This window comes from Urocitellus parryii, chromosome 1 (genome assembly GCF_045843805.1).
Source record: "Urocitellus parryii isolate mUroPar1 chromosome 1, mUroPar1.hap1, whole genome shotgun sequence".
Taxonomy (NCBI): Eukaryota; Metazoa; Chordata; class Mammalia; order Rodentia; family Sciuridae; genus Urocitellus; species Urocitellus parryii.
In genome coordinates this window covers 165,339,868-165,351,900 of record NC_135531.1, presented here as the reverse complement: position 1 = coordinate 165,351,900, position 12,033 = coordinate 165,339,868, and the positions used below count along the sequence as shown (strand labels likewise).

The window sequence follows — 12,033 nt, the reverse complement described above, 5'->3', positions numbered from 1 at the left end:
ACTATTTCTGTGTAGCTATTCTTCATTTGTGGCTCTATTCCTTCTTGTGTTTTTGTTGTTGTTGTTGTTGTTGTTGTTGTTTTTGTCAAGAGGTTATATATTCCTTTAGAAGTACCTGGAGTATAGATGTTCTGTGGAATTATAAATAATCATTGGTTGATTTAGAAATAGGGTTTATATTCTCTCAGGACAGACTGTTGAGCCTAAAAAGGATATCAATCTGAAAAGGAGTTAAGGAGTTATTTTCCTTAGATAATTATTTTGAGCATATTCTGTTAGTACCCACACATACACAGTTGCATAGTTGTTTCAAGTACTCAAAGTTTTGCTCCTCATAATGATTAAGCCATCTGACCGTGTTCTAGGAGAGGAGATTTATTTCTTAACATTTCATAAAGCTCATGTCAGTTTCTTCCTTGGTGGTCAGAAGACTTGCTTTCTTCTGAGGAATGTATCTTGTAATTCTGAGTGTTATGACTTAGAAATCTGTTTTTTAGATTTCTATTTAAAATGTTAAGTCTTTCTGGAGCTTTTTGCTCTTTAAAATGCTCTTCTCTCTCTCTTTCCTTATTTGGGGTTTACAACTGTTGAACACGGTTTTCTAAAATGTAATAGTCAATATTTGTGCAACTAGATTTTGTTTTATATTACAATAAATTTACAGCTGATAGAACTTCAAATATGAGCTATGCTTAAAAATAAGACATCCAGCTGGCTTGTCTGTAATCTCAGCAACTCAAGAGGCTAAGACAGGAAGATCACAAGTTCAAAGCCAGCCTCAGCAATTAAGAGAGGTCCTAAGAAATTTAGCAAGACTGTGCCTCAAAATAGAAAATAAAAAGGGCTGGGGATGTGGCTCAGTGGTTAAGCACCCCTGGGTTCAATACTCAGTATAATAATAATAAAAAAGAAGAAGACCAACTAATGTGGTGTTGTACACCTGTAATCCCAGCTACTTTGGAGGCCGAGCAGGAGAACCATAAATTTGAGGCTAGCCTGGGCAACTCAGTGATATCCTGTCTTAAAAAATGAGTGTGTACTGGGGATGTAGCTCAAGTGTTATAGCACCCCTGGGTTCAATCCCTAGCACACCCCCCCCCCCAAAAAAAAAAAAAAAAAAAACACCACCAAAAACATTTTGCTCTTTTGTGTTGTTTTTGTTTGTTTTTTGTTTGGGGGTGTTTTTTTTTGGTGAGGGTTATAGTTGGGGTTAAACCTGGGGATTTCCATGTGTTAAGCAGTTGCACTAACACTCCAGCCCTTTTTGTTTCATTCATTCTATCTATCATCTATCTATCTATCTATCTATCTATCTATCTATCTATCTATATCTGTCTATCTATCTATCTATTTTTTAATTTTTTGAGACAGGGTCTCCCTAAGATGCCCAGACTGGCTTCCAACTGGCAATCCCTCCTGCCTCAGCCTCCCAGTAGCTGGATTACAGACATATACCATCATTCCCAGCTCCTTAGCAGTTTTCTAAATATAGTTTTATGACTGCTGAGATTACTGACAATGAAATAAGACGAGTGGTAAACTTTCATCTTTTCACTTGTATTATAAGACTAAATAAATTTCATATATAATTTACCATGTTATTATTTCTTTATTTGACTAAGGTAGTTTTTCTTTGTTTAAATTATTAGATTATAAAACTGCTTCTCTGAAAGCCCTCAATATGGAGGACAATATTAAAGAAGTTTAAATTTGAAATTGTCAAAAGTTATTTAGACGTGTATTTTGCACAACCCCCCACATCCCCTCCCTACAAAAAAGAAAAAAAAAAAAAGACAGACAGGAAAGGGTTTTTTTGTTTTGTTTTATTTTTTTGTTTTTGGTGAATACTGAGACCTTAAGAAGTGAATGTGCAGATGTTCAATGAACATGAAGAGAATTTTTGTGACATCAGAAACAAAAGAATAGCCTATATGGTGGTGCACGCTTGTAATCCCAGAAGCTCAAGAGGCTGAGGCAGGAAGATCCTGAGTTTAAAGCCAACCTCAGCAAAAGCGAGGCACTACGCAACCCATTGAGACCCCGCCTCTAAATAAAATACAGAATAGGGCTGGGGATGTGACTCAGTGGTCAAGTGCCTGAGTTCAATCCCTGGTAACTTCCCCCCTCACTCCCAAAAAAGAACATAAGGTAGATGAGGGAGGAGCATAAAAGAGGAAACCTAAGCTTTAATTGAATATTAGAAGCAAAATATTTTATTTTGGCAAGCAAGGTAAATTTTTTTTTTTCGGCCTTCAAGTGGAACCAAGTTATTCATATCGAATTCCCAAGATTCATATAAATCTTAGTGCATTTATAGCAGTGGATCTGCTCTGTGCCTGGTACAATCTTAGCACTAGGATTGTATCAGTTATTCCTGCCCTCATGGAACTCACACAATAGTGGGAGAAAGAAACAGACACATATTAGCAAATACATGAGAATATGAAGGAGAGAGTACCAAGTGCTGTGGGATCATACAGCAAGAACATCCCTCCCGCCCCAGGAAGAGAGGGTAGGGAATGCTTCTTAAAAGTAGTATATTCACTTAAGTCAAAAGAATGAATAAGATTTTTCCAAGATAATGGTTTTCACTGTAGAGCCATAAATAAAAACCTCAAATCAAGACAGAACATTGTGGGGACAAGTGTATGGAGTACTGCATACATGGCATATGTTAAGGGTGTCTGAGTGGCAGGCCACTCCTCTGTGCTAGGCATGTGAGTGCCAAACAGCTTACCCTGTAGGCACAGCCCTGGGTGTGAGACCCCGTGTTGCAGTCCCAGCACTTCTCCATAGCCCACTCTTCAATTGGTCACTTCAAGGGCAGTTAGCAGACTTTGCATTGGTGGCTGCCTGTAATCTGCTTAGCTACTGCCTGAGTATATATACATGGTAACTGCTCAATAAAATTAGACCTGCTTCCTGCTTGGTCTCCGGAGGTCTTGATTAGCAACTCAGAAGCCACACTCTCCTGTACCCTGTTCCATGGACCTCCTCTCTGAATAAGAGAGAGCCCACGCAGAACATGACATTTTTGAAAAAATAAAATTAATAGCAAGGAATATCATAGGAACTAAGTTTAATTTTTTATAAAGAATTTTTAATCTCTTCAAAGGGAAAAGGCATTATCTCAGTAGAAACTGCTGGCCTGATTGAAATATCTTACTTTTTAGATGAATAGTGGATCAGTCATTCAACACCTATCAACTTTTCTTGAAAATTGGTCAATAACTATTACACTAAGAAAATAGAATAAAAGAATGAAAGAGAGCTGTGATAATATCTAAATCATGAATCATCAAACTCATTCTCTTTCTCTCTTTTTTTGTATTTGGGATTAAACCCGGGAGCTCTTTACCACTGAGCTACATCCCCAGCCCTTTTTTAATTTTTTATTTTGCTGGGTCTCACTAAATTGCTGAGATTGTCCTTGCAATCCTCTTGCTTCAGTCTCCCATGTCACTGAGATTACAGGTGTGTGCCATTGTATCTGGCCTCAATCTCTCTTGTAGAATGCTCACATATTAAGAAAAAAAAAGAGGAATTATATTAAAAAATTACTGTTTCCAAGTTATCTACAGGTAAGCATAATTATGTTTTTAGTTAGGCACAGGAGGCTTTCAATCAACCCTAAAAAATTCTAACCAAGTTTTAGGCTTAATTATGAATCTTATTTCCATAAGTATTTGTAATAGTGATAAAGATAATTCTACTAAAAAGAAATCTTTGCTCTTCAAAGCTTCAAGAAAAGATTTATGATTTTTTAGCCGTTGATGGACCTTTATTTTTATTTATTTATATTCAGTGCTGAGAATCAAACCCAGTGCTTCACACGTGCTCGGCAAGCCCTCTACCATTGAGCCACAACCCCAGCCCTTATAATGATATTTTTAATTTTTTTATTCTTTGGTGAATATGTTTTGAGTACCTACTGTGCTCCAAGTCCCATGTATAGCCATTATGGATACAGCAGTGAGAAAAGCAGATAAATTCCAACCCTTAAAAGCTTCATTCTGGTTGGCAAAACAATACTATCAACAACTAATTATATCAGAGTGAATAGTCTGATTCCATGGAAGTAAAGTTCAGTGATAGGCAAAACATTTGTTAATATTGATAGAAGTCAGAATAACAGTCATCTCTGGAGTAGTATTATTAACTAGGACACTCATGAGGGAACCTACTGAGTTTTTAAAAATGTGATATATATTAGTGGTGGTTAAATATTAATGTATATAAGTGTGAAATTTCAAGTTGGACATTTAAGATTTGTGCATTTTATAATGTATATATTTCAGTTTTTTAAAAAGGTAATTAAATAGATAATATTCAGATAACCAATAGGTGCTACAAAGAAAAATTAAACTAAGGAAGGAATTTAGTCAACCAAATATAAAGTATCCATTTAAGCCTCACTGAGAAGATAAACAGACCTGAGGAAACTATACATATGTCTAGGGTTTAGGGGGAGATAATTATTAGCAAAGGAAACAGCAATCGAAGGTGATGGGTAGCAGCAGTTCAGGTGACAGCAAAAAAACGAGTTTGTCTGGGGGTTGTGTGAGGAAGGCAGGAGAATATTAGGAAATGAGGTCAAAGCAGACCAGGACTTTAAAAACATCTTAAAGACTTTGGCCTTTAATTTTAAGAAAGTTCCTTATAGGGTTTTGGGAGATTTTTAAAGATAGGCTATGATTTTACATTTTAAAAGAAACTCATGGCTATTCTGAGAATATATTGTAAGACACTAAAGGAAGGGACCAGTAAACAGACTGTTAGATTTACCAGGCACAGTGGCACGTACCTATAATCCCAGGAGCTCAGGAGGCTGAGATAAGAGGATCACAAGTCCAAGGCGAGCCTCAGCAATTTAGTGAGGCTCTAACCAATTTAGTGAGACCCTGTCTCAATATAAAAAACAAAAATGGCTGCTAGGGATATTACTCAGTGGTAAAGTGTCCATGGGTTGAATCTTCAGTACAAAAAAAAAAAACAAAACAAAACGAGGAGACTGTTATGGTGATCCAGGTGAGAAAAAATGGTGGTTGTAGCAGTGGGATAGTAAAAAAGTAATCAGTAAGTGAAAGACCAGGCAGAGCAGGTTTCAGAATTAGTCTTGGGAGATGTTAAATTTGAGAAGACTTTTACAAGTCTAAATGAAGAAGAATAGACAGTTTATATAGATCTGGAGTTCAGAGGAAAAGTTTGAGCTTGAGATACAAATTTGGGAGTTGTTAGCTTATAGATAATATTTAAGACTACAAGATAAGAGACCTGGGAGAGGTGGGGCTGGAGTTGTAGATCAGTGGTGAAGCACTGCCTGACATGTGTGAGGCACTGGGTTCAATTCTCAGCACTGTATATAAATAAATGAATAAAATAAAGGTCCACCAACATCTAAAACAAATATTAAAAAAAGAAAAAAAGAGCCCTGTGGGAGCAAATACTGCAGAGGTCCTCAAAGCTGGAACACTTCAAAGTTTAGAGGTTGGAGATGAGGAAGAATAGGAGATCAAGAAAGAACAGCCATTTGGATAGAAAGAAATTTTTTTTTATGTTAAAGATACAATTGTGTGTCTTTGGAGTCAAGTGAATCAGGGGTGGTCTATTGCATCAAATGATGCTTTTAGGTCAAGTAGGATGAGGACAGAGAACTGAATTAAAAATGTGGAAATCACTGATGACCTTGTAAGAGCAAGTTTGTACTATAGCCACAGGATGATTAGAGAATTTTCAAGAAAGATTGTGAGGACAGTAATTTTGAGGAATTCTACAGTCCACAACATGGGTAATAACAACAGGAAACACCCATGTGCCATTTACTAAATGCCAGACACCCTTCTTAGGGCATTACATGTATTAATATCCTTTAATCCTTCAAACAGCCCTCTGAGGTGGGAATATTTTATTGCCACTTTACAGATGAGGGAAATGATACACAAAACAAGTTAATTTGCATTACCTTCTAATACCTATTTCTGTGTTTAAAAACCAACGTATATCTTTTTTCTAAAGCTTCTTTTTTTTTTGTAGCAGGGATTGAACCCAGGCCCTTTAACCACTGAGCCACATCGTCAACCATTTGTATTTTTTATTTTAAGACAGGGTCAGGCTGGGATTGTGGCTCAATCCTGAGGGTGCTGGATTTGATTCTCAGCACCACATATTAATAAATAAAATGGAGATCCCTTGACAACTTAAAAGAAAAAAAAAAGACAGGGTCTAGCTAAATTGCTGAGGCTGGCTTTGAGTTTGCAAAGGATTATAGAAATGCACCCTGCTAAAGCCTCATTTTTAACCTATATATATTTGAAGACTTTTTGACAGTTTGTTTAGAATCATCAAATAATGTAAAAACATAATTTGGAACAAGCAAAGGACCTCTTCTGTCAGTATAGAGGTATACATATGACTTCCATCTGTGTCCCCCTAAAGTATTGAGATCACAATTTTCCATAATTCTACTTCACATTTGCATCATCTTTTTTTTTCACCTGCCTTTCTTAGGGAAATATGATGTATAAATGTGTAATAATTGCTATTTGGATTTGTCATTATAACATGATTCTATAATATCTTTGAAAATGTCGAATTGTATTGAAACTAATCCTGTTTAAAAAATATATTTCTAACAACTAAAGCTATTGTTTTAGATTGGTCATGTATTTCTTTTGAAGGATCAAAGTAACAATGAAATTATGATTGGTGTGATGTCAGGAGGAATTCTGATTTATAAGAACCGGGTACGAATGAATACCTTTCCATGGTAAGAACCTCATTAATGCTTTTGTTTTTACCACTATATTACCAAATACAATAATTTGTGTTAAGTAAAGGTATGTTAACTTTTTTTTAAATTTATTTTTTAGTTTAGGTGGGCACAATATCTTTATTTTATTTTTATGTAGTGCTGAGGATCGATCCCAGTGCCTTACTCATGCCGGGCAAGAGTGCTACCACTTGAGCCATATCCTCAGCCCAAGTATGTTAGCTTTTTAATGTCAGTTTTCTTAGGTGGTGCAACTTATACTTTATCCTGTTTACTTGGAACCTTCAAGAAAAAAACTAAAATTTGTTTATTTTAAAATGGCTACATAAAAATATTACTAATGAAATTTTTCTTAAAGAATCTCTAACTTCATACTGCAGCTTTATTAGAGCATTTACTTTGTGTCTTCTACCATGTTAAGAGCTGTAAGTACAGTATTTCCTTTAAATGCATCCATTGGAATCCTAGTTTATTGTTGAAACAAAAATGGATATAATCTCTCTGGAATATCTTATAAGCCCCATGATATTTGAAATGGTTTTTATAGGGCGAATAGGAATTTTCTCAGTTGAAAGGGAAATGTGAAAGAGGCAGCAAATATAATAGAGTTTATTTAATGTGTATAGAGCATTCAAGATAGGAGTACCAAGCATTTGCTGAGGCCTGATGACGAGTTCATTAATGGAAGGATACTTGAGTTGCTTTTTCCTTTCTTCATTTGTTTTGATTGAGAAGAAAATAAGAATTTAGGAATATATTCCTTAAGGAAGAAAAAGGACTCAGACTTATACGTCTTACATGCTAAGGAGTTGATTTTTATTTTATAGCTACATATAGTGAGAGTTAAAGTTGCGACATAGAACTTATATTTCCAATTCCTTAACAGACCAGTTAGGTTAAAAATAAAAGTAGCAATGAGGATGTGAGTATTTAAAGTATCACGTGGAAAATAAACTGTGGATTTTTAAATTTTAGTTTCAAAAATTACACTAAATAGATGGGATTTAAAGGTGCTAAAGCTACTAAGTCTGCCTCACTATGAAACATGAGGATTTTTTCTGAGCTTACTAATCACAGCAGTACATAATACAATATTAGGGAAATATTTACAATTTGGTAACAAGAAGCCATGATTTAAGATCCAATATATACATATTTTTTTCTTCATTGTTGGGAATCAAACTCAGGGCCTTGCACATGTTAGGCAAGTGCTTATACCACTGAACTATACACACAGCCCTTCCAAGTATCTTTGATAATCATCAAATTTTTTAACTTATTTTCACAAAAGCAAATACTTCTCACAGGTATCATTTGTGAATATGGATTATATTCATCTCCTAACCATTATCAAATTGGTATTTATGGCATTGGGTAAATTCTTGCAGAATTATCACATACCAATAATCTAATGTGTTTCAAAAAAGTTGGTAAATACATGAAGAGTAACAATGTTGGTGTTTGAGGAGCAAACTTCATAAAGTTTTCTGGTTAAAAAACAAGTCTGGTGAGGCTTATGTAGACAGAGTTTGAAGTAAATGCACAAAATTCCCAGATGATCACAACATTTGCTTTCTAGACTTCAGAATTTATCTCAATAATATGATGTACTTCTGGCATGTCCAGGAACTTTGTTTCTCACAAAATTCCAATAAAATAATGAAATAGATACATTAAGGATGGTAATAGGAATAGTATGATTGGGATTATCAGCTTCTTTATAGCAATGAATGCTTCAAAAATGTGTGGATCCTCATCTGAAGGACACAAATGGATGCCTCAAGCACTGTGATGCCTCTTGGATATAGAGGCAGGAAATGGGTGGCTGTAGGTTATCCTAATTCTGCCAGTTGCCACTGGTTCTTACAATCTCTGCACCAGACTTCAACTTGAAGAAAGGAAAGCTAAGAGAGCTGACTAGAATTCTCCTATTTACTCATTTTTTCCCCTTTTAAATTGTATGTTTTCTCCCTCACTTTCCCTTCCCTTCAACTTTTCCAAAGAAACTCATAAAAGTGGGAGCTTGTCTTTTTCCATTTCCATCCTTCATATGGATCTTTGCCACTCTTGTTGCCTGCCAATGTGACAGAGTTATCTTAGAAATATCATTTCTTCATCTTAGTCCTTTGTGTTCTAACCACATCTCAAGAGACATGCTCAGAATGAAAGTGAGATTGATGCTTGCACTTAATCTGGTTGTGTCTTGAAGTGTAGGAAGCAGCTGTGGTTCTTGTATATTTCCCCAAAGTATATCCAATGCACTGCTCCAAATCATGTTGTCTACAGACCAGGATCATTGGAGTCACCTTAGAATGTAATGGACATGTAGAGGCAAAGACCTGCTGAGTCAGAACAAGAGATTGAACATGATCTTCAAGGGATGATTCCTTAAAATTCCAGAGTTCCAGTATGAAATTTGTCAGCTTCTATTCCTCTATGGCAATTTGAATGTAGCTTTGGATTCTTCCCAAAAATGTTCCATCAAACTAAAGTTTGGAAAGATCTGTAATCTCTCCACTGTTAATTTTAGATACCTGTAGTTTTGGAAAATGCTCAATTACCACTCATATTTCCTTCTACTTTTACATTTGCTTTTTCTGCCCTATAATTTGCCTTAGGGTGTAGCAACAAGTTTCAAGTCATTTAATTATATACATGCCTAATCATTTAGGGTAACTGAACTTAGTTCTGTGGAAACAGATCTTCATTCCTCAATTTATTCCTAATCGTGTATAAGTGAGGAAGGGTGGGGAAGTTTTATTCTCTCTCTCATTCAACTTTTAAACTGGAAACACATAAATATTTTCCAGATTTTGAAAATCCTTTTCTTTTTCTTTGAACAGAAATATAGTTTAATGAGTTAATATATTTCCTCTTTTTTATTTCTAAGAAATTTTGTTTTTTTCTTTTTTAATGGTTTTATTAAATGGCTGTGGAATGCATCACAATTCATATTACACATGCAGAGCACAATTTTTTGTATCTATGTTTGTATACAAAGTATATTCACACCAATTCATGTCTTAATACATGTACTTTGGATATAGTGATGTTCATCACATTCCACCATCATTTCTAACACCCTGTCCCTTCCCTTCCTCTCTCACCCCTCTGCCTATCAGTAGTTCTTCTATTTCTCTCAGGCTACCCCTCCCTACCCCAGTATGAATCAGCCTCCTTATATCAGAGAAAACATTCAGCATTTGTTTCTTTGGGATTGGCTAACTTTACTTAGCATTGTTTTCTCCAACACCATCCATTTAACTGCAAATGCAGTTTATTCTCTTTTATTGCTAAGTAATATACCATTGTGTATTTATGCCACATTTTTATCCAATCACCTATTCAAGGGCATCTAGGTTCATTCTACAGTTAAGCTATTGTGAATTGTGCTACTATAAACATTGATGTGGCTGTATCCCAGCAGTATGCTGTTTTAAGTATTTGTCTATTGGCCAAGGAGAGGGATAGCACGTCAAATGGTGGTTCTATTCCCAATTTTCCATGGATTCTCTATACTGCTTCCCATATTGGCTGTACCAATTTGCAGTCCCACCAGCTATATATGAGTGTACCTTTTCCCCCCACATCATCGCCATCACTATTGTTGTTTTTTTTTCCTTTTTTTTATTGATTGTTCCAAACATTACAGAGCTCTTGATAAATCATCTTTCATACATTTGACTCTATTGGGTTTTGAACTCCCATTTCTACCCCAAATACAGATAGCAGAATCACATCTGTTACATACTCACATTTTTACATAATGGCATATTAGTGACTGTCTTAATCTGCTACCTTTCCTAACCCCTACTATCCCCCCTCCCCTCCCCTCCCACCATCCCTCTCTGCCTCCTCAGCTGTTGTTCAATTCTCTCCCTTTTTTCCCCCCTCCCCCTTGCCCATCATAACCTCTTATACTTTTGTGTATCATTGAAGGTCTCCTACCATTTGCAAATCCTTTCCCTTCTCTTTCCCTTTCTCTCCCCCCATTCGTCTTTGTTTACAGTTAGTCTTTTCTTCATGCTCTTCCTTCCTGTTTTGTTCTTAGTTGCTCTCTTTATATCAAAGGAGACATTTGGCATTTGTTTTTTAGGGCTTGGCTAGCTTCACTTAGCATAATCTGCTCTAATGCCATCCATTTCCCTGCAAATTCTATGATTTTGTCATTTCTTATTGCTGCATAATACTCCATTGTATATAGATGCCACATTTGTTTTATCCATTCATCTATTGAAGGGCATCTAGGTTGGTTCCACAGTCTAGCTATTATGAATTGTGCCGCTATAATCATTGATGTGGCCGTATCCCTATAGTGCGCTCTTTTAAGGTCCTCAGGGAATAGTCCGAGAAGGGCTATAGCTGGGTCAAATGGTGGATCCATTCCCAGCTTTCCCAGGAATCTCCATACTGCTTTCCAAATTGGCCTCACCATTTTGTAGTCCCACCAGCAGTGTACAAGTGTACCCTTTTCCTCACATCCTCGCCAACACTTATTGTTATTTGACTTCATAATGGCTGCCAATCTTACTGGAGTGAGATGGTATCTTAGGGTGGTTTTGATTTGCATTTCTCTGATTGCTAATGATGGTGAGCATTTTTTCATGTACTTGTTGATTGATTGTATGTCCTCCTCTGAGAAATGTCTGTTCAGGTCCTTGGCCCATTTGTTGATTGGATTATTTGTTATCTTATTTTTTAATTTTTTGAGTTCTTTGTACATTCTGGATATTAGGGCTCTATCTGATGTGTGGGGGGTAAAAATTTGTTCCCAGGATGTAGGCTCTCTATTTACCTCTTTTATTGTTTCTCTTGCTGAGAAAAAACTTTTTAGTTTAAGTAAGTCCCATTTGTTTATTCTTGTTGTTAACTCTTGGGCTATGGGAGTCCTATTAAGGAATTTGGAGCCCGACCCCACAATATGTAGATCGTAGCCAACTTTTTCTTCTATCAGACGCAGTGTCTCTGGTTTGATATCTAGCTCCTTGATCCATTTTGAGTTAACTTTTGTGGCTGGTGAGAGAAAGGGATTCAATTTCATTTTGTTGCATATGGATTTCCAATTTTCCCAGCACCATTTGTTGAAGATGCTATCCTTCCTCCATTCCATGTTTTTAGCCCCTTTATCAAATATAAGATAGTTGTAACTTTGTGGATTAGTCTCTGTATCCTCTGTTCTGTACCATTGGTCCACCCGCCTGTTTTGGTACCAGTACCATGCTGTTTTTGTTACTATTGCTTTGTAATGCAGTTTGAACTCTGGT

General features: G+C 36.1%; 1 protein-coding gene across 16 annotated transcripts in view; it reads left to right on the top strand.

The window, feature by feature from the left end:
* The window catches only part of LOC144256697 (tyrosine-protein phosphatase non-receptor type 4-like), an 851,727-nt gene that overhangs the window by 807,662 nt on the left and 32,032 nt on the right, over positions 1-12,033 (top strand). For 8 of the 16 annotated variants that reach the window (XR_013344207.1, XM_077802130.1, XM_077802126.1 and 5 more), the window contains exon 10: positions 6,678-6,766. The exons of the other annotated variants lie outside the window; for them this stretch is intronic. Coding sequence is in view for 7 of the 8 variants with exons in the window: in XM_077802130.1 (XP_077658256.1) it covers positions 6,678-6,766 (89 nt within the window). In the remaining variant the exon portion in view is untranslated. The remainder of the gene's footprint in view (positions 1-6,677; positions 6,767-12,033) is intronic. 16 annotated transcript variants of the gene reach the window in all.